The 23,494-nt window shown below is 33.4% G+C and overlaps 1 protein-coding gene across 1 annotated transcript in view; it reads right to left on the reverse strand.

The window, feature by feature from the left end:
• Positions 1-5,615: 5,615 nt before the first annotated feature.
• LOC128995654 (serine/threonine-protein kinase N-like) overlaps positions 5,616-23,494 on the reverse strand; it is a 91,105-nt gene continuing 73,226 nt past the window's right edge. The window contains exons 19-31 of the mRNA XM_054420671.1: positions 23,399-23,486; positions 23,073-23,238; positions 22,264-22,459; positions 21,669-21,889; positions 19,706-19,840; positions 14,890-15,030; positions 13,992-14,171; positions 13,269-13,420; positions 12,614-12,833; positions 11,870-11,977; positions 11,315-11,455; positions 10,462-10,617; positions 5,616-9,114 (exon numbers count right to left, since the gene is read on the reverse strand). Coding sequence (XP_054276646.1) covers positions 10,474-10,617; positions 11,315-11,455; positions 11,870-11,977; positions 12,614-12,833; positions 13,269-13,420; positions 13,992-14,171; positions 14,890-15,030; positions 19,706-19,840; positions 21,669-21,889; positions 22,264-22,459; positions 23,073-23,238; positions 23,399-23,486 — 1,892 coding nt within the window. The 3' untranslated portion in view covers positions 5,616-9,114; positions 10,462-10,473. The remainder of the gene's footprint in view (positions 9,115-10,461; positions 10,618-11,314; positions 11,456-11,869; positions 11,978-12,613; positions 12,834-13,268; positions 13,421-13,991; positions 14,172-14,889; positions 15,031-19,705; positions 19,841-21,668; positions 21,890-22,263; positions 22,460-23,072; positions 23,239-23,398; positions 23,487-23,494) is intronic.

The raw sequence follows: 23,494 nt of genomic DNA on the forward strand, positions 1-23,494 counted from the left end.
ACTCTAAGACTAACACAAAGCTCAAATCAAATTGTAGGGCCTACTAGTAAATAGAACGATGTAAATTACAATCAGTTATGGATGGGATTCTTTAAGTTATTAGTTTTCGGAACATTTCTATTGTAGACCAACTTTTTTTATTACAAATATTTTTATTAATCGTCAATTTGTCGTTGTCAGTAAATTGATAATCTATAGCAATTCCTTTTGTCTTTAAAAAGGTATATTTTAAGTAAAACTTGATCAGTTTAAGTAACGAATTTATTGTAAATAGTATTTATATTACATCTTTGGAGTGCTATGTTAAGACGTACCAAAGTTTTTCCTAAACTATATAACTTGAATTGCAATGAAAAGTTTAAATGTACAATTATATCTATGCGAATTACTCACTGAAACGTCAAGAAAACATAAGTAAACTAAATAATACCATACACTGTCTAAAAAAACAATTCTTTGTGATTTAAAACATTTATTTACCCTCTACCTGTCGTTTAAATGCCTTTATTATTTTTATTTGAATTATTCACCAACTATTGCATTTATTGTTGACTTCAACACAACAAACAAAGTGCAATGCAACGTAGATTCCCTACTACACAATACCAAAATAGCAATCAATGGAAACAATGTAGCACTAACGTGACACGCATCAGTTTCACTACTCAGCTGTAACGTAAACAAAACAGTTTGGAAGGTAACTTTTGTACCTAATGAGTTTGCATTGTTAGGAACAATAGCGAATAACTCTGTGTAGTAACTTAGTATATTTTCCAACCACATGTTATCTAGACTAGTAGAAGTTAGACAACGTACCTCGCTGTAGCGGACGTTGAGTCGTCGACCTGAGTCGGCTCGCTGACTGGCTGCGACTGACTCAACTTTTTATTGATCACTATCGGCTTATTCCTCAGCCTCTGTTGATTCGTCCCCTTGGTTACCCGTTGCCGCCAATTCTATAAAAACTATGGCGATGGGTGTTTAAGTCGCATGATGCCGAAGCTGATTTATGGAGTCGATTGCGCTAAGCGACTAGGTGAGGTAATACTTTATTTTGTTGAGGTTTGATCTACGAAATGGGTTGGTAGGCAAAAGACTTGTTTGGTATTTTTCAGTTTGGAGTTATTAAATACTGATTTTATTGACAGCATGTAGACTGATAGTGTTTAACCACGAAGTGATCAGTTGTAAGATTAATCCAACTGTAAAAGTGACCGGTGGCACTGTCTGGTGGTTACATGGACCTTTTGTTCAGGAGGTGCAGGATCAAATCCTGCCAATCACCAAATATATGTGTATTGTGTGTGTGTGTGTGTTGCCTTAAACACTGTAAACTATGACCCGTGGTTCAGAACCCACCGTAGGCTGTAGGTTCACACATCTACACCAAACAAAAATCATACTCGCTTAGGAGAACTCAAAACATAAAACTGGAGAATTCATTCTACCCTAGGTGGGGGGGGGGGGCAAATTTGTCTGAAACCCCAGTAACCAGTCTCAAACGTTGGTGATTTAAAATATACTCAGATTCATTATTTAATCTTTAACTAACCTATAGTTAATTTTTTCTTCGTGGTAGCTTTCAGAAGTGATTGTAACATTAGATTTATTTTACTTATTAAAATTATTTCAAAGAGGTTGGCTTTAAAGAAGTTTAATGTAATTAATTTATGGGTTTTAAATACCATTTTAATTTTTCCGAACATAAATTCATAAACTGTATTTCTGCATATCAAGATATGTCCGAAAATGAAAATCAAGGTACCCAGACATCCACTATTTTGTTTTTATGCATGACAATTTTTGTCTTTGAATTTTTCCAACCAATCTTTATGAAACTTATGTATTGTAAAGGTATTTAAGATATTTATGTTACATAAACAATTAATTTGATCCACTTTGAAGTATCAAAATGGAATCATTATAATCTTTATAACTTAAATTAATAAAATATGGTAAATTTTATGAAAAATGTCAAAAATAATTTAATTTTAGCATTCAAAATTTTATTTTAAACAACAACAAATTCAAAAATATCGTTATAAAAGCAATTAATTTGATCCACATCAAAGTATCAAAATCATTATAATTATAACTTAAATTATTAAAATATGGTAAATTTTATGAAAAATATCAAAAACACTATAATTTATCATTCAAAATTTCATTGTAAACAACACCAAGTTCAAACATATCGAAGAACGACTAGCTGAATATCAAGTTTTACTTCTCCCCCTATAAATAGTACATACATGGAGAGAGGTATTGTTTTTGTCAAAATTGTCATTATTTTTGGGCCCCTCTGAACCCAAAAAATCGTTTTCAAAGTGATGCCTGTGTGTGTGTGTCCATTCGTGTGAGCGTGTGAATGTGTACATAGCTACAGACCACACCTGTGGCCCGATATTGATGAAATTTGGTACCTATGTAGGTAGTAGTAGGTAGGTACTAAATTAACCGTTTATTTTTATTTTTTGGAAATGATTTTTAATGGTGTTTTTTTCTTAGTACTGTAACCCCTAAAATAATAGAAAATAAGATTTAGAAACGGCTCGAACGATTTGGATTCAAGTTGAGTATGTTTATGTAATTTTAATTACCATCAAGGAAACAAAGTTGGAACGGAATTGAACGATTCTAAAAATTGTGACTAAAAATATTTAGTTGTCAAGTAGCGTTACTTTGAAAGTTATTCAGTATCACTATATATATATACTTTTAGTTATTGTAAAACAGAAACTTAACCCTTTGAGGACCAACGGTACTTTAAAGTACCACCAATTATAAATAGCTATTTCCAAGGCAACGGTGGTTTTACAGTCATGTAGAGGCCTGGAGGTACTTTTGAGTACCACTGTAGTTCTGCAAAACACCAGGAGTGGACGTAGTTTGAAATATTCTCACCAGAAAGCAGCACTTACTTGACTGGTGTATGCTACTGAACAACATTATACGTGTCATGATTTCATGATTTTTTAAATCCATATTCCTATTATCCCTGGGTCCTATTTTTGTGATAAAGGGTTCAACAATAGTTTTATATTAATGATTCAATCGTTATTTTCCAATAATAACCCATGAATAACGAAATTAAGCCTAATAATGGTCTGGAACTTATAAGTACCGCCAGCCTTCTACGCCCAAATCACGAAACCAGCTGATGTACTTATTAGTACCGTCAGTCATCTACATCTACGTCCTGCCATTGACTATGTCAATGGTCCAGCTGATGATGTTATGTAAACAAGTTTATTGTGTTGTGTTATTATATATTATATATAATTATATTATATTATGTTATAATGTATATTATTATTATATTATGTTTTGTCAAAGTACAGTAACAGTTCACATTTGTTTTGTGGTGCATTTTTGTTGATTTTATGTTTATGTGGTGCCGTCAGTATGGATAGAAAACTAAAGTTACAAGAAATTGACGAGTTGTTATTGAAATATCTACCTGAAAACTTTGAAAATTCTGATTAGAGTGGCGATGATGACAGTAATGAGGAAGTGAGGTTAGGAGAAAAGTATTATTTAGATTCAAAAGAACCAGATATTTCACTCAGAAATGTTGTCCATAATGTAAATAGTAAAATAGATTTAGGATTTATTGATGTCTCTACTACTCCTCTATGTGCAATCAGCCCATGCATACTATTAGAGCCTAATCCTAATGAGCTTGTAGAAATTGTAGCAATAATCAGTGATGAAACCAAAACTATTAACAACTTTAATGAAATATTCAACACAGAAATTGTCAAGGTAGGCCTAAGTCTAGAAAGTGAGATTGCTCATGAAAAAGGCCCTATTGAACCTATTTTAGCTGAAGAAACCCCAGAATGTGGTGGAAATGTAACTGTTGAGACCAGTGTAACTAGTGAAGCTAGGCCTATTGACACTGAAAAAACTAAAAACAAATCTACAAAAAATGTTAGAACTGTAAAGAAAGTTGATGTGAGTATAAAGTCAAACCTAAAGTAAAGAAGGCAGGAAAAAAATAAAGAGCAAAAAAGAGGACTGTTCTAAAAAGAAGAAATATGTTCCTGATTACAAATGGAAGAAGAGAGATTATACAACGACAATTCCAATATATGATGTAAATGAATGTAAGCAAACACTTCTCAGATACTAAGTTTGTAACCTTTTACTTGGTCAAATTTTGTTTTGCAACTCAAACAATACAGAAGCCACATTCATACAGCGCTCTGCAGAGTTAGGTTGGGCTGATTATCTGGTTATTATACTTAGGCCTGATCCCAATAGTAATCGGACCTTACATAGCCTAGGGAAGGCTGTACAAAATTACCTCTGTATTTTTGGAGAGAAAGATGAGAAGTCTGTGCAAAACGGAAAATTCAGTCTCGGCTATACAGCAAGTGCAATCAAATCACTGCAAATTATCCTTTGTTTGAACAACAAAAAGAACTGTTTTGCTGAGTTTCGTGGAGTAAATGTAGATTAAATTCAATTATCAACAACCCTTCAGTAATATAATTCCACTTTTTCAAAATTTGTATTTAAATGTATGTACTTGGCTCATAACTCGGTAATTAATTAAATATTATTATGCTTGTAAAATGTTTTGGTACTATTTCAGGAACCCATATACTTTGCTGCTGAGGTCTGACGGTACTTTTAAGTACCAGGTATATAATCTATGAAAATGGCGCAGAGGACCAACGGTACTTAAAAGTACCATGTTTAAAAAACATATATGTAAAAATTAAAAAAATTTGAAAAAAATATTTTTGACTCTAGACAGCCCTAATTTGTAATAAAACATGGGAAAAAATCATAGTTTAAATGTTTTTAGCTACCCTGTCCTCAAAGGGTTAAGCACAGCTTTGAAGTACTGCATAAATATGCGCACATGACCAAATGAGACGCTGAATGAAAAGCTTCAGAGTATTTCCAGGGTGGCTAGTGAAATCACATTGAAAAATTCCTTGACTTTTCCGTCTTTGACAATTCCATGATTTTTTTAAACTTTCCCTGATCGACAAATTCAAAATTACAATTTTAATACTACCTAACTAATTCTTCAAAAGGACTAATCTTTATCTGAAGAATATCTTATGTTTGTTTACATGAAAAACATACATAAAATCTATAGATACAGGCTAGCTTATATTCAAACTTTGCAACTTACCTTAATAAAATTAAACTGAGTTAAGATGATACGCAGTTTAGAATAAAATTTAATTTGTACAAAAACACAAAATTTATTTGTAAAGACATATTTCTTAGTTTTTACCCACACGGCACACATACTCTCGATCTTTCCTAACAATTATTAAAATTATGTTGAACATTTTACAATTTTCTCTGACTTATGACAAAATTCCCTGACTTTTCCATGACTTTTCCAGATATTTAATATTCCCTGACATTTCCAGGTTTTCCAGGTCACTAGCCACCCTGATTTCATTTTGTACTTAACAAAGTATAAACAAATAGAAACTTGATTCCATTATGATTAAATTTGCACCATGGAACAATCAACACCACAATTTAATATGAAATCAACATTGAAATTCTTCTAAATTGATTGTAAAAAAGCCAAATTACTTAACAAAAAGGTATGTAACAAGGATAAAATAAAACACACACAATAGACTAAAATGTGATTTATTTCTAGTGAATGTAACAGTAATAATAACATTAAAATAGACCAAAAACTTGATCTTGCCTACTGGCAGTCAATATCACCAGTTCACATACAACTGTTTAGGTATTAATTTGGCATATGGTAGTTATGAGCAATGTGTGATTCATAGGAAGTGGGCTCTGTAGAAATGAGGAACTAACATTTAAGTTAAAACCCATTTAACAGTCTGGGAAGATTTTAGTGCCTTTATAGGAAACTGAAATAAAAACCATTATAAAACAGGTAATATACAATCATAAGAGCTTGATAAATAGCTTATAAATAAACATTTTGGATGCATTTATTAACCATGTAAGATATATTATTCCCTTACAGGCATGGAAAAAAATAAGGCGGAATTTTAAAATATAGAACTACGTTGTCCTCATTTCTCCAGAGTAAAACCGTCATATTTAGAGAGACCTTTTGCTTTATAACAATTACAATGATATGCTATCATAAAAAAAGGTAGAATAATATTTCTTCTTATCAATATTTTTTTTGTGTGGCACTTTTACTGGCATTTTTAGGACCATATACATAACCAATAACTTTTGGTATACATTTGATAGGTAATACAATGTGTGAGATACATTGAAAAAAGGTGCAGTAAATATAGAACCTCTCTTAGTTTAATGTGGAGAACAAAACGCCTCCTTAAAAGAGTTTTATTATAATTCAAGGACTGACTGTATATTTCAAGATAATACAAAATTTTAAGCATGTTAGAAACAGTCCACAAGCCAGCTTAAGTTTAAAATGTGCTTAATGATTACATAAAAATTGTGATTTTTTAAAGAGTAGAGTACATAACAATTGATAATCATCTATAAATAATTGATGATCATTCACACCTTTCCGATTGTATGTTAAACCATAATTTATTATGTTATGGAAAGGTAAACAAGCCGACAGTTAATTTTAAATTGCTTATTATTACAACATTTTTAGATTCATATTATCATACAGTGTAAATTACAAAGCAAAAGGTCATCCGATATTTTACAAATAAAAAGTTAAAAATTGTTAACTCAAACAGGTTTAAATTTAAAGACCTTAAAATAGTAAAATACCTAGAGAAATATTGATTTAAAATTGATTATATGACTATCAAGCTAGTCATAATGAGCATCTTAATAGTTAATGTTAGCTAAGGCAATTTCAAAACCAGGTTAGAATATTTTTACATTTATTTATACATATTCACAATAAGCAGTGAGAATAGAAACAAAACATTCGCATAGACATCACTAGCTAAAGCTAATATAAAATTAGTTCTTGAACATTTTACAAAACTTTAAAAACAACCGACAAAAGTGTCAGGTTTTGTTATACAGACCTGCAAGCTTCAAAATCTCAAACGTAACAGTTGCAATAAAAATAAAATATCCAAATATATATTTATATATCTAATAACATGCACATAAATGCTATAAATCTGTGATTTATCATAAATTAACATGCTTTAGAATCATTATCGTTTGTGAAAATACTTCAAAAAAGCAGCCTCAATCAGTCGTTCAGTGACAAATTAATTATTTCAAATAAAACAACCATTAAAACAGGATCTATAAAAATAAGCAATACTATATTGATACAATCTTTTAAAATCCATTTAAATATCTCCTCTATTCATATAAAACACTGTTTAAAATACATAATAATACTTATAGTGGTATTCGTAATCATGTTACTTTCACGTACAGGTTGTTCAGAGTCATCATATGTGTGATCAGTTTAAAAACCTCGATTTAAATTATTTCAATTCTTTGAGCAAACTGTTGAATATAAAAACCACAACGTTTCATAGCACAACTACCAAAAATGGCAGTCGTATCACTTTTCACAATGTGTTTATTGTCAATAATTCCTAGGGTAAATAATAAATATATAAAATGCATTTTGGATTTTAATGAAAAGCATTAATGTATCTAAAAGGCAAAGTATATTGCTAGATTAGGTGTTTAAAATCTCAGAACTTAGATGAAAAGTTTGAGTAGAATATAGCTTTTATATATCAATTATATAGACATTCTTTATATATTAACACCTAGTAGCCTGAATATCAGCAAAATATCTTTGTTTGAGTAGCAAAAATACACGATCTTATGTGTATAAACTTCACTCTGAAAAGAAGCAGCTGAAATAAAGTTGTAAAATTCTGCACAATTGTAAAATAAATTCATAAGCATCACTCTTTAATTTGATTTAAACTTTTTGTTGTTGTAAATGAGAAAAACTTAGCTGTTAAATAACACCCATGTAAAATATGAAAAAGTGTTTAAACATACATAAATAAAAATAATACTCATGATAAAGTTAAAATATGCTTTATTACTTGTATGCTTGTGTGTTTTCAAGTTTCATAAGAGGTGGCTAGAAACATTCTTGAAAACATTCTCTCACAATCTGCCTCGCATTGACTGAATCAGTTTTGCTATTATTTTTCACATGTAAAAGCCAATTCTTTATCAATGTTTTAGAATAAGGTTTCGATGAGTTTATACGGGATACTCCAGTTTGCCTGTCAAACTCACTTATAAACACAAGACATGACTAGCCACCTCTTAAACCTTTGATTTTATGTAGGATAATAAGAATGCTGGGAACGAACGGGAAAGTAAACAACACTGCACTGGGTGTGATGATAATCAATATAAAACTATTCAATACAAAACTGATGTAATTGATCAGCTACATCAAATATAAGAATGATATACAACTTTATAAATCACCCAGTCCCTCATAAAGGCACGTCTCACTCAGCTAGCTGCCTTGGTATTGTGTTATAGACCGTATTTACACGATATTTACAACTGAAAATGTACAACTTGATTACGACTATCGATCAATAAAAACTGTTACAACCAAATAGCTGGGATGCAGACCTCAACAATTGTTCGAGGTGGAGGGGATTTATGTGCAATTTCTTTGTTGGCTGGTTCCCAAAAACCAGCACCTAACTGAAAATGTTGAGCTTGTCTATTGACTTTAAGAAAATTACATGCATTGTAAAATGTTGAGTTAAAAAATGACAAATACTGGAGAATTTTATAAAAATAAGTAGAAATAAACCTGCCCTTAATGCTCTAAAATATTATTAATAGCTGTTTCGGATCATTTGAACCACTTTTATTTTATATAAAATGTTAGATCAATGATATGTGTTTGCTCAATAAAAAACTACAATACAACTAAATTATAGGAATTGAAACAATTTAATTAACTTACAAAATATCAAAGGTATATTTATATGTAAACAGAGTTAAACAAAATTTGATTGTTTGATCAAAACTTCACAACAGCACCTATTTTACTATAACAGGTTTAATGATATATCAGTGATTTATCCAATAATAGTAAAATAGTAAATATATCAAGTATAAGGCAGCTCATAAATATAAAACTTTCATTGCCGTGAAAAAGATAGTCAAAAACCGGGTTTCAAATTGAGCTCAGGTCACCTGAAAAATAAGAGTAAACAAATTAGTTTGCATATTTTAAATTATATTTGCACTTAATACATTTAACTTACAGAGGTTTAATCAACATGTAGATGCAGTAGAACCCTGGTTAACCGAAATAAGGCAGGGAGAGCCGTTTCGGATAACCAATATTTTGGTTAACCCGTCATATGCTAAAAATAGCCTATGTATTACCACGGTGTGTAGGAAAAACTAATTTAAAACAAAGTTTATATAATACAATGTTTTATTTCAGCTACAAAAATGTTACTATGGTTTAGAAAATACTTTAAACTAAACCACTGAAGTTACTAAAGCATATTTTATACCTGTATTATTTTATGGAACTGTTTCGGTTAACCCCAATTCGGTTAACCGGGGTTCTACTGTATGTCAACTAGAAAACTATTAAGAAGATTGGTGCATAAAAAAGCCCAACTACATAATTTCTTGCATATTAATAATAAGTTTCATATTATCACACCCTAACGCTGCAGCCCAAGTAGTAAAATAAAATGCTGTTTATAGACTATTTATTATTCAATAGAGCCTCTATTTATGGGGTTGGCACAAAATAATGAATATTTAACTAAGTACAAAACACTTTGAGACCCTAACTCATATCAACTCTAAATGAAAAAGGTCAAATCTTGCATGTAGACGTTTCATCTTGAAGACTAGAAGAAAAAAGATGATTGTATCATCCACCATACAATTAGACCACAGCTAGAAATATGAGAGTACAACTAGGTTATAATTTGTAAGAAATTTACTATTTTTATGCAAATATTATAAAATATGTATTCAAACACATCTGATACATCCACACTCAAACTTTAATCATTTACAAGATGGTATTAAACCAATAACATAAGAAAACTAGATAAATCTGTCATACTTGAATGATAACTACTCAACCACCTAATCTGAAATTCTACACAATGCTTTAGGTAGATGACCCAGCGCAAGGAATACAAACCCTTTAAGAAGCTACATGTTATGGATAATATTCAGAATGGAATTTTATCGCTAAAATGAGCTTCGTGTGGCCTCCGCTAGGATCGCTCGCACGGCGGCCGTGCTACTCTGTCTCTGTCTCTCTCTCTCTAAGCCGATTCTTTGTCTCACTCTCTCTCACTCAGTCAGCTGACTTGGCCGCGCACTAGACATACTACCTAGCTGCCGCCGCGTGAACTGTACGAAATTGAAATTTTCCAAGACTGAATTTTTAACAAAGGCATTGTGCTTCTTAAAGGGTTTGTATTCATTGCCAGGCGTCTAATTAATATCCTTATAACTTTGAAACACAAATTGTTAGTGAACCAAAGATGAAAATTACCAATTTACCCAATTTCCACATCAACACCAGTCAGCCATGTAAGTGAAGTCTCTGAAGAGTGTCTGCTCATCGTCAGTGAGAGGTCGTGGGTCCTTGGGAGGAGTCAGCTGAGGCAGTTCTGACGTAAACTCTTCATCAAAGTTACTCACGTCTTCCACGCCATGCTGTGTGACCAACATACAATGTTAGTCTTAGACCTTTCACATTGTTTTGGGCAAAATAGATACAACTGGTTGATAGGCAAGAGGGTATTAAAAATGCAATGGTCTGCTCTTAACATATAAAGAAGATAGCCCGGTAAACTTCACTAAATTATCTTCACTTTAGAGGATTTATTATTGATATACACTTTTGAAATAAAGATTACACTTAATTTCCTTTTCAAGGGCTGAAAACTATTTTAAATCTGAAATATCACTAGATGCATCTCTGTGTAAAAAATATTACTGCAAAACTTTACCACAGTATTGCTCTCATAGAATGAATGATGTTTACTTGTTACTTACTAAAGACAACAGCTTTATTTCAGTTAAACTTTTTTTAAATAAAAATATTTACCATTTAATTCAGAAAAAGGTCATTGAATTAGCCTTATCTTAAGGTTATAATTTAAATAAAGCAAAGTTGCTGACTGTGATTTGTTTTATGGAAAGAGTTCAGTTAAATTACCAGAGAAAGTTAGAGTCCAGGGTTAAAACATACACAATTAACCACTAAACTCATAACTTTCTCAGGTAACTTATCACTATCTCTTTTCAAAAAATCCTCTTCTTTTCCAAAGTACACTGTAGACTCTTTTTCAAGATAACAAATTTCTAAACACAGAAACTCCCAAGGGCTGCAAAGTACATGACAACATACCACAGTTGGCACGAAGGGAGGTTTGAATCGACGCAGCAGCAAGTCTTCCCAGGGTATGCTGCGGAAGAACGCTTGCTTCTTGACATCCTCTGCATCTCTCTCACTGGAGCCAAGCCTTCGCTCAGGGTTCTTACGCAGCAGCTGTGAACAAATCATAGAGCAAACCGTGAACCAGACCAAGTCTAACACAATGTGAAACATAAAGGAGTGTCATCAAATCAAAGGTGTTTGATATAATTCTTAAAAGATAATAAGGACTGCGAAGAAAATGTTTACTTTGTTTACCTCATAAAATGCTATTTTAAGACTTGACTATATTTTTAATTTCATTGTTAGATTTAATGCTAGTGACCTCTGCTAAGAAAGGTTACTAAACACTTTTTGGAAAAGCGGTTCAAACCCTTAAAACCTTTGTGGATGAGATTAAAACGGTTCCTCATACACCAAACTCACTAGAGTAGCAATTGTTTACTGATATTGAACGAACACATCCCTTTCCCCAAGAATTAAAGAAAGTAGTCTATGTGTTTACATAATGTATGCAACAGCACTTACCCTTCTCATTATAGCAATGGCCTCTAGTGACAGGAATCTTGGGTAGCGAACCTCATCATTGACTATAGAATCAAATACTTCCTCCTCATCATCTCCAGGAAACGGTGACTGGAAAACAAAAGTTAACATGGTGTTAGTTACTAGTGTTCCTAAATTAAAATAAAGCATCAGGTTTCATTTACCCTGTAACAAACACACTTGCTGCATGTAGTGAAGCTACCAACCATTGGACAATTGTTCCATCAATTCACATTTGAAATTGAAGGGACAATAGTCTAGGTTATAACAAATAAACTAGAATTTGTTATGGTTTGTCATGGCACGTGTAACACAAAAACTTTACCATATAATAAACTACAATATTTCACAGCAACTGACGGCAATTTTGAGGAAAACTTAAGTAAGAAAGAAAGATCCATCTCTCCTCTTTGTTTTTTGTATAGATTTTTGACATAAACCCTTGCACAAAAAACAACCTTGAAAAAAATGCTGTGTAAAGTTACAGTGCAAAATCCAAACAATTGTGTATATTGGTAAAGAAGTAGCTTTTCTTGTGCCATGATGAAACTAATCCACATTTTAGGTGAGCCTGTTATCCCTACAAAAATACTTAATTCCAAGTTTTCTATAATTACTACAAATCTAGAACACATCTTATTCTCTTTTGTGATGAACAAAATGCACGTGAAACATTTTATGAAGGTGTAAAAATACATCAACTGACTAGACCAGAAGCCAACAAACCTCTCCCACAAGCATCTCAAATATCAGCACGCCCAGACCCCACCAGTCCACGGCTCGGGTGTAGGATGTCTCTGTGAGCACCTCGGGTGCCAGGAACTCAGGTGTGCCACAGAATGTGCCTGTACGATCTCCAAATCCCATCCCTTCCTTACAAAGTCCAAAGTCAGCGATCTTCACATAACCCTCGGTGTCCAGCAGCAGGTTGTCCAACTTGAGATCTCTGTGGAGATAATATTGTTATTACTATTTTTCACCCCAAACCAGTTAGCCTAAAGATGTTTAGGTTAAATTGATGAATAAAATTTTCACGTTTAGTGAAAAAGATTTGCAGGATCAAAAACTCACGATGCTGAAGTTTTAGACTAGGTATAAAATTCAAAACTACAAAGTATCAAGAATCAACGATTCCTCAATTCGATCTTATCACTTCACTAGTCTTCAATGATTGAAGAATCAAAAATAGAAATGAATATGGAATGAATGGACAGGATCATCCCTGTTTTAACAATAAAATGTGTTGAAGGGTGTTAACTGTATTTTTTTAGTAAAATCAAGCTAATTGTAGGCTTTTTAGGTTTTAACCTTAGCTAAACTTATGTTTAGTTAGACAACTATCTTAATTTTGTAACATGGGTTACGAAGTGAACTAGTGTACCTGTAAATGATCTTGCTCTCATGCAGATATTGCAGTCCCAAGACAACACAGGCTGCGTAGAACACAGCACGAGGCTCTGTGAACACGTCAGCGTGTATGTGCATCATCAGATCACCACCGGCCGCATACTCCATCACAAAACATACGTGGCCCTGGAAAACACCATGATTATTGTTTACCATTATTTTTATTACCAACCAAAGATGAAAAAATACTTTTACAATATTGAAAAAAACAGTACAAGCCAAAATATTTGGTGTAAAATGTAAAGTTGTACATGATTATTTTGCAATGAATATGACATGTCCTATTTCTTTGTAAAAAGATCAATGGAATAAATTATTCCTATTCTTGTTTGCTCATGTTCTTCAATTTTACGCTTTCTCGGTTTGGAAACAAGAAGGCCTAAGGATTATGTTTAATTTTAGTTTACCGTCGCCCACTGTGGTAGCAGATAAAATATCAAGAAAGCTAACAATGTAAATTCATAAAAAAAATGACAGCTTGGGTATAGCTTTGATTTACTTCAATTGAGCTCAAACAGGTTCATTTACATGCACCAAACAGTATATATATATGTCCTGACTATATTTCCAGGCCAGGTATTATCTGACTAAGAAGTATCTTATTTCCATTCATTATTATGTTATTTATCTGATTTGCAAAAGTATCCAACAGGAATTTACTTAAAAATCTCAACAAATTAAGGAGCGACAAGCGTACCTCCGTCTGGAAGCAGGCAAACAAGTTGACCAGGAAGGGGTGCCTCATAGTGTTTGCCACCTCAAATATTCTCTTCTCTGATAGCAGAGACTCCACCTCGTCACGAGCGATTATGTCACCCTTCTTGAGTGCCTTGATGGCGAAATACTCCCCGGTGTTGCGGTACTGTGATAGGATCACCTAGGAACAGATAAATGTTGTTGTAGAAAATGTTTACACAGCAATAATGATGGCAAATGTTAAATGTTTTTTTGATCAGTTAGTTGTACATGTGTATACGTTAGAAATTTCATCAGTACTCATTTTTTTATATAGGTACCGTAAATTAATATGATTTTAAACTCTACTAATTACAAACTATAAAACTGATCAAACTAAGCTACTGTTGACAAGATCATGATGTCAACCCTGAACTTACTTACGTAATTTTTTTGGACTATGTCGAGGCCAAAACAACAAAGTTTAGATGATAAAAGGAGCTTTAGAAAGTACAAGTTCTAATAATAGTAAGATATAGAAAAGTAATGTAATCCATATTAGCTGAGATAAGTTCAATCTTTTGTCACAAAACATTGTTTCAGGTTCCAAAAAGATTGAGATTAATTAAACTTAACTTATGCACTTACTATAATCAAAAGAACTTAAGAGATAAGCATTAGATTTTTATGTTTCTGACCATTTATTACTTACTGTAGTGAAAATTAGAACATTAACAGTGCAGTAATAAGTTATAAAAATTATAGATATATTGTAGTTTCAATCCACAGTTGTGTGGATTGGAAACATCTAGGACCCAACGGAAATATTTGGGACTTTTCAGAAGTTTGTGGATATTTATTGCCTGTTGACACCCGGGTGAATTAAGGAAAGTTTTGTGTCAATGGGCGATGGAGCTTACCTTGCCAAAGTGTCCACGGCCCAAGACACTGAGCAGCCTGAAGTTGTCCATGGTCATACCAGAGAATTGAGAATGTCTACGAGACTCGTACGCTGAGTCTCTATACTCTAGGGCTCTAGCTGGCGGACGAGGGTACTCAGGCTATAACATTACGTACAACATAGCCCATCAACAGCCTGTAGTACATTTTCTTAAAAAATAAGGGGACAGTATGTCAAAGCCAGTAAAAACTGTGATGGACCCACAAACCCATTCATCTTAAAGTTACCTCCATCTGAAGGTTACCCCTCAATAAATAAAGAGTATGAGATCTTAGAGAAGTACAGAGCAAAGATAACAAGGGTAATTTTTTTATAAATTACAGAAGACTCTCTCTTTGGTAACCTATGGCTGTACTGTCCGGCCTTAGCCTTATTTTCTTGTGTCAATTTAGCATGCAATACAAACATAACATCAGCAAATACAAAATTATTTTATTACTGTATAAAGGTGGGAACGGAAACATTATTTTTTTCTAGCAAAGGCTAACTAAACCTATTACTTTTCAAATTCAGGGCGGAAAGTCGTCCTCTAAGTTTGTAAGGACAAAGGTGGTTAATTCAAAATGGTGTCTGTATATGTTAGTAAGGTTAAAATATTATGTATAGGCTACCTAAATTTGATGGGAAAATATTTTTGGAGATATTAGAAGAGGCATATTTTAAAATTTTCAAACTTGCCTAAAAATATAGTTTTGATCTTCCTATTATAAGTTTAATTCATTCCAACTTCATTCAAATTGTCTCGTAATCTTGTAACTACATATTATGGAGTCTAAGGAGACAAGATAATTTAGGTTAAACTAGAGGACCCATGCTGCTCCGCAGCGTTAAAATAAATATAGTATTCGAGAAAGAATAAAATTTAAGATTTTTGATTGAGTAATACAGTATCTTGATACTGATTCACACACGATCAATAGCTCAAATCAAAGCTTACAATTTACTGATTATTTTGAGTCTAAAACATATTTTTAAAAAACATGAACAATACTGGAGATATTGATTTTTTGTCATAGAAAAACCTTACAGTAATAATTTTTATATTGGTTGTTCTTTTTGCGTTTGCTTGAAAGTTTTTGGTAAAATAATACAGTAGGTTAATATATGTCGATGTTTGATGTGAAATCTTTACGTGCATGACTTCAATTTATGACCTAAATAATGAAAATCGGTCGGGTAGAAGAGCCAAACGAACTCGGAAAAGAAAAACCAAATTTAAATCCCATAATAAATGCATGGGTAGCAAATTTCGTTTACGTATAAGCCAACTGGGATTATATATAAATATATGCCGATGCTTGATGTGAAATCCGTGCGTGCATACCTTCAATTTGAGACCTAAATCATGAAAATCGGTCGGGTAGAAGAGCCAATCGAACTCGGCAAAGAAAAGCCAAATTTAACTCCCATAAGAAATACATGGGGAACAAATTTAGTTTACATATAAGCAGAGTGGGATTATAGATAAATATATGTCGATGCTTGAGCTTGATGACAAATATGTGCGTGCATTCCTTCAATTTGAGACCTCAATCATTAAAATCGGCCGGGTAAAAGAGCCAAACGAACTCACTGGTCGTCGGTAAATCCCAAAATAATTACATTTTTTATTGTTTGGAATTCAGCAGCGCGCTTCAGGTACGTCCGATCTTAATAATCAAGGGCTCAAATGAAAGCTGGTATTTAACTGAAGGTTCTTAGACCAAAACATATAGGATTACGTAATTATAATTTATAACTGGAGGAAATATATCTTCAATTGGAGTAACAATTTAAAAAAAATCAAATTTATGTTTTTTGGTCAAGTAATACTGTAAATAAATGAATTTTGATGCTTGATGGCAAATCTACACATGCATACCTTTAATTTAAGACCAAAATTATGAAAATCGGTCGGGTAGAATAGCCGAACGGACTCGGAAAAGAAAAACCAAATTTATCTCCCATAAGAAATGTACAGGGAGCAAATTACGTTTGTGCATAACTCGAGTAATACGTCAGATAAATGAATGCCGATGCTTGATGGCAAATCTACGCGTGCATACCTTTAATTTAAGACCAAAATCATGAAACTCGGTCGGGTAGAAGAGGCGGACGGACTCGGAAAAGAAAAACCGACATTTTTTAATATAGATATTAGTTGGATTTATAAATTAATCAATCATCAATCAATGAGATGCGGATGCCAACTAGGTGCGTATTTACAAGAAAAATTCTTAGTTAAGATTATTTACATAGAAAAATTAAATAATCAATCAAACATACACCTTAGTAGGGAAGTTATATTAAGTTTTCACCAGTTTCAAAACAGTTACAGAAGTCATTTAGTTATTTGTTATTTCCAACATACCAGTGAAAACCCTTAGGAAGTAGGCTATAGTTTAATTTAACCAGGAAAATTATTATTTAAATAGTGTTATCACTTTTAGACAAAACATTTATATACACCAGTCAGTGGAAAGTAATTCATAAAGAAACACTACATTAGAATAACAAGGGGTGTGCAAGTTAAATCTGAAGAAATAAAAAAATAGATTTTTATCAGTAATTAGATATAAGAAACAAATAATACATTAAACTAATGCAACAAAAACAAAATGTTTAACATTCAGCAACCCTAGTACCAGTAGCAAATTTTAAAGTTTGGACTGTCCCGATACAAAAAAATAAAATATTTTTATTTTATAAAATTTCTGTAAGGCCTGCACACGGTCGATTTTTTGATCGGCCGATAAAAAATCGGCCAAAAATAAATCGCCCTTGCTTTATAGTCCAGGACCTGACTAGGGTTCTGTGTGCATGTCGTGTATAGTGAATTTTACTTTTGCATTTCAATATAGGTGTCTTAGGAAGTTTTTTCCACTCGGGTGTCAAGTTCGCACCTGGTACGTTTTTGAGCTATGACGTCATCAAAATGGCGGCCATTGATTTTTTTAAATCGTATATTTCGCAAACTATTTGTCGGATCGGAATGAATGTTTTTTTGTTTGAAAGATAATTTTAAATGCTACCTGTTTTACATTTACACATTTGTTGTATGTTTAGTACATTCTTCGTAATTTTGCAAAAACCTGTATTTTTAAATATTTTTGAGTTATTTTTGTTTGTAACGTTTTATTGATACAATTTATAAAAAACCACCAATGAAAAAAGTTGTAGAACATTTAAAAATCTTTACAAAAATACCAAATTCGATATGTTTTACTCAAAAGATTACGTCAAGAAACTAGATAAATCTCATAAAAACACCAATTTTGGCGCAAAAACGCCTATTAGTCCGGCCTCTAGGGCAGTTCGCAAGTCTTATAAAAACAGTTTCGCCATTCAATGTTGATGTACGTGTCTAAATAAGGGTTTTCAACTCGGGTGTCACGTCTGCACCCGAAGTTATAAGCAAAACAATAAATATAATAATAATAAAAAACACGTTTTTTAATATAGTGAGATAAATATTAAGTTTACAACAAAAGTGTAAATACAAGAAAGATAGGGTGTAAAAATATCTTTCAAACAAAAAATAAATCATCCTGATCCATTAAACGGTTCGCAAAATATACGCATTCAAAAATTGCTGAGCCGCCATCTTGATGACGTCATAGCTCGAAAACGTACCAGGTGCAAACTTGACACCCGAGTGGAAAACACTTCCTAAGACACCTATATTGAAATGCAAAAGTAAAATTCACTATACACGACATGCACACAGAACCCTAGTCAGGTCCTGGACTATTATGTCTAGGCGCACATGTGGCGATTTTTTAGTCGAGAAATGGATTTTGTTGAGTGCGTTCAAGCTATCCTAAAATGGACTTTGTTGAATTTACCTGTGTTTGTGCTCTTCTAATTAGATCAAATAAAAAATAAGACAACTTAAATATTGGGTTCATCCGATAGTAAGTCAGAGACTTTTAAATCAACAGTTTCATAAACTATACACTTTACATGATGACAGTAAAAAGTTTTTTAATTACTATAGAATGTCTGTTGAAAGTTTCAGTTTTTATTATAACATCTGTGGCCTTTTTTAGCAAAAAAACAATACAACTCACACTGAAGTTCACTGACTCCTGTGGAGAACAACAAGCGACTGGCCGATTTTTTAGTCGACCGTGTGCACGGACTGATAACAACCTGTACGTTACAGATTTCGGGGCGACAATCGCCTCGCCTACGAATCTGCAGCAAAACCCAGATTTTAAAATCGGCGCAGTTCTCGATCGCCTGTGTGCACGCTTCCATTCTAATACATGATCCACAGATCGGCCGATGAAATAGTCGCCTCAAAACAATTGCTCGTGTGCATTCCAAAAGAATATAATTACTGAGTGTGCTACGGTCATTCTATTTTCTCCCTTGATTTTAATTACTGTGATAGTTTATGAGAAATAATAGATGCAATAGCCTTAGGGTGCAATAGTCTTTTCAATTTGGCTTGGTTAAAAAATGGGCGTATTGGAAAGAGATTAGTAATTTAATTTTCATCAGCTATCAATGGATTAATTGAACAATGTTTTTTTTTTTATCCTGAAACTGGGTAGAACCGTAACATGGGGCTAGGATGTCTACTCTATCAAAAGCCAAAGGCTGATAATACAGACATTGTTGGTTCGAGACTGGCTATATGTCTAGTCCTACAACTTTAACAATGAAATAGAATGTCTAGCTCTATCCATAGTCAAAGAGTTTACAAGTATCATGCTACAGTTTAACTTGCTGCACACCCCTAATTACTTATTTACAAGGTACTGTACACTGTACAGCATGCAAGGAGATACCTCTTCCTGGGGGAACTCTATAAGCGGAGAAGGAGTTGGAGGCTGGGTAGGGGGTGCAGGGGGGTGAGGAAGTGGTCTCACTCCCCCTCTCTCCTCCTCCTGAAGGAAGTCAAACTCTCTCAGCGCACTCTGCAACTGTGGACATTGCGAGTGCGACATGCAGCAACAACAACAACAGTGCGGTATTGTAACAATCACCACCTACCATCTAAGTATGTACAATATCAAACAATCTGGGATGACACAGTTTGTCTTTAAATGAGTTCTTTGAATGTAATTATATTAAGGATGTGTCAATATCTAAGCCTTCTATAAGATTGATATATTTTCTTTGTTACTTTTATTCCATGCCAATTCCAGAACTACGTTTGCTTTGCTATAAACACGTTTTTTACAGTATTTTAACTATTAAAATCTGATGACAATCGCAAAGTTTTTGTCGAGTTGGTATCACAACAGACTATAAATCAAATAAAGCAATTTATTCGCGGCTCAAAATTTGCTTTGCTTGAAAAAATGCACACACAGGCCTCTAAGGCCATTATGGGCGGGTTAAGGCAAAGTTAAAAGAAGTCACAAGCCTCGGTTGGATAAAAAATAAATGTGACTATTTTCATGTTTGTGTCAACTTAATTTCCTTGCAATAGCAGGGACATTAAGAGCAATTATTCTGTGATGTTTCCGTACCTTAAAATAGTCTTAAAATATTTACAGTCCTCCAGAATATTCTACATGTTTCATTATTTACAAAAACAAAAATGTTAAAAATATTCTGGAAATTACCATGAACTAACATGAACAGTTTTGGGAAAAAAAGGCATTGGGACAAAAACACCTTCAGTTGATAAATTAAAAGAATTTGAATTGAAATGTATACATATACTGCAGTTTCATACCAGATTGAATGATATGTATATGTACAAAAGATAACTTTCTGTAAGTTTAAAACAAACTGTTAAACCAAATAAATTATGGTTGTTAATTTTGTTCATAAGCTTGTTTATGGACTAGTTTTAATTGAAAACTTCTTTCAGCATATTGAGCCATGTTGAAAAAGAATTTATATAAAAACTTATTATAATGTTTTGATAATAAATTTCAGAAATATTGTAAAACAAATATTGTAACCTTTCAAATATGTGGTAAAACTATAATGACAAATTTATGAGATGAGATTTATGATAAAGTGAACTAGGATAATTTATGAACAGAATGATGTAAAAATGAATGGATATATTTTGTTGGTTAAAGTGATAATAAATAAAATGTAAGTATTATGAGAGTGAACAAATAGATTTTCCAACAGCCAAAGACAGCAAGGAATGAATCACAGCCAACAGAATGAAAGCAAAGGCATGGAAAGGATTTCAAACCTGATGTGAGCAAGTAAACATGAAAGGTTTAATTGATTGCCTGACTTGAAGTCAAATACTAAATAATCTCCGAGCCATTAGGTTTGGAGCCCGATTGATAAAAAGTATGAGAAAATAAAACGAAATACTATCTATACATTCGAATTTGAATATTACAGATACACCTTCAGAAAGTTACTATCACCATCATTCCAAACCTAATATTATTTTTTTTATGGCTAATGTAATTTTAATGAAAACATTTTATGCAAATAAACCATGAATTTTCTATTGATATAAATTAACGTTATTTGTTTTAATGTAAGTGAGATTTTACAGTAGGTTAAATCGATGTTTACATCATTATCTATATGACAGCTATGATACAGGGTAATCTTAAAACAAATTAGGAATCTAAAAATAATTTGAAATATATATCTTTTGCCTTAGTCGTGCTTGTTAAACCAGTTTCGTTAAACATTTAAGCCTGCCTTTGAAAAAACATCTTCACAGACTTGATATTGCAATTTAAATTGTATTCTTCTAGCCAGGCAATCAAGAAGGATAGGTGAAAAAGAAAATGAAAAGTGCGTTACCATTCCATCAATTACCTCCTGGTCAAGTCTAGGTGGAGGTGGCGGTGGTGGCGGAGGTACAGTAGGCAAGGTAGGAGGTCGCTTCTTAGCCACAGCGGAGGGGAGGAAAGGCATGTCTGGGGGCAGCGGGGGCAGCACTGCTACACCCATACCCAGCGGCCTGGCACCACTCAGCCCTGCCACACCCGGGTCTGGGGCCTCACCTGGGGCTTCTGGCTTGTCTTCCACCTCACTCCCTGCAACAGACAATGCTGTGTAAAACAACTAGCCTTGCCCGAGCATAGGGGGCTCTGCCTAGGCTCCACCTTCAGCATCACTCAGCAGTTTACTCTTAGGAACCTAATGGTTTCTAGAAAACAAAATCTACCGGAACCAAACTGCGACGCAACTCCAGAAGTTGCATCGCCAATACTTAGGGGGTTAGCTCATCTAGAGCAAGGAACGGCTCTTGAAATTATAGCATCAAGAATATGTATTGATGCTCTTAAAAGTAGAAACATCCACCAACAAGAAAGTTGCTGCAATTGATCTTTTTAAAATGGCAAAATCATTCTGGACAACCACTTGACAAGAAGCTGCACTCAGAATCTAGGTAAACAGGTAAACCCACCAGTAGAAGGTGGACTCTCTGAGTGTGTCCTAGAGTTCTGTATGGAGGGCGACGACCTCTTCAGCAGTCTGCCCCATGTGGCAACATTGATATTCATCTGCTTGGCTCGTGGGAAGTTCTTCACCTGCTGCTTGAAGATCTTTCTCTGCCTTTGCAGCTTGGGTTTACGTGAGATCATCGGATTCAAAAATTTAATCTGGAAACCAAATAAATTCTTTCTACTCGCTTTGTATAAGAACTATTATTAGGACAAATATTATTCTGACATCATCAGGAGAAAGGTTTGGATCAATTATGGTGTCAAAGGTATTTCTTAGTTTTATTTCCCCTAAAAAAGCTATACTACTAAAATGGTTGACAATAAACTATAGAAAGTTAGTCTTGCGATATTTAACAGCCTTTGTGCTAATGGGCTTCCAATAGAAATTTGATTATCACATTGTGGATTAGCATCTGGATTACTGTATATTGGCCTAAGAAAGTCCATTTACCATTAATATTTTCAAGTGATCCAGTATCCAACTCTGATATCATCATTTATTATCATGCCATAATATAACCTTGGAAATTAACCGCTTTGTAGTTAAAACCTTTAGTAGTTCAGCGATATTGAATCTCATAGCAAAGAACAAGTAATTGAAACTAAACTTTCATTAAAACTGGAATTTGTTTGAAGTTTTGTCCATACTTTTACAAGCATGGACTAATTTATTAATTATTTCTATGGCTTTGAATTAAGCGGATAATTCAAACATATGATGATAGAAAGTCAAATGATACATCCATAGTTTTAGGAACCACTACAGTACCTCAGCAAACAGAAGACCCTGGGGTTCCAGCTGCAGAGCCATGCCATGTCGGATGTCGTCTATGAACTCCTCCAATCTCAGGAACTTGATGGCACACAGCGAGCGCCAGTCTCTCCAGAACACTCCTATCTCTAGCTCTCGCGACTTGTCTAGTTCTATTGAGAACCTACGAACAATGAACAAACTGAGCAAAGTATTCAAAATATAATAAAATCACAACTAGCTAAATCTCAATTAGTCAAGCTCAGGTAGTCAAGAAGGTTGGATATCACAGAAAAATAATGAAAAGTATAGTCAAATAAACATTGATAGTATTTTATGCATACCTCTGGTCCCAAGCCTGTTGTGAGCAGGGACGCCAGCTAGTCTGGGCCACTGTCTGGTTGTCCAACTTGATAACTGCCATGATCTCATCTGGAACA

This window comes from Macrosteles quadrilineatus, unplaced genomic scaffold (genome assembly GCF_028750875.1).
Source record: "Macrosteles quadrilineatus isolate MER2022 unplaced genomic scaffold, UCM_ALF_1.0 Scaffold_5__1_contigs__length_97177068, whole genome shotgun sequence".
NCBI lineage: Eukaryota > Metazoa > Arthropoda > Insecta > Hemiptera > Cicadellidae > Macrosteles > Macrosteles quadrilineatus.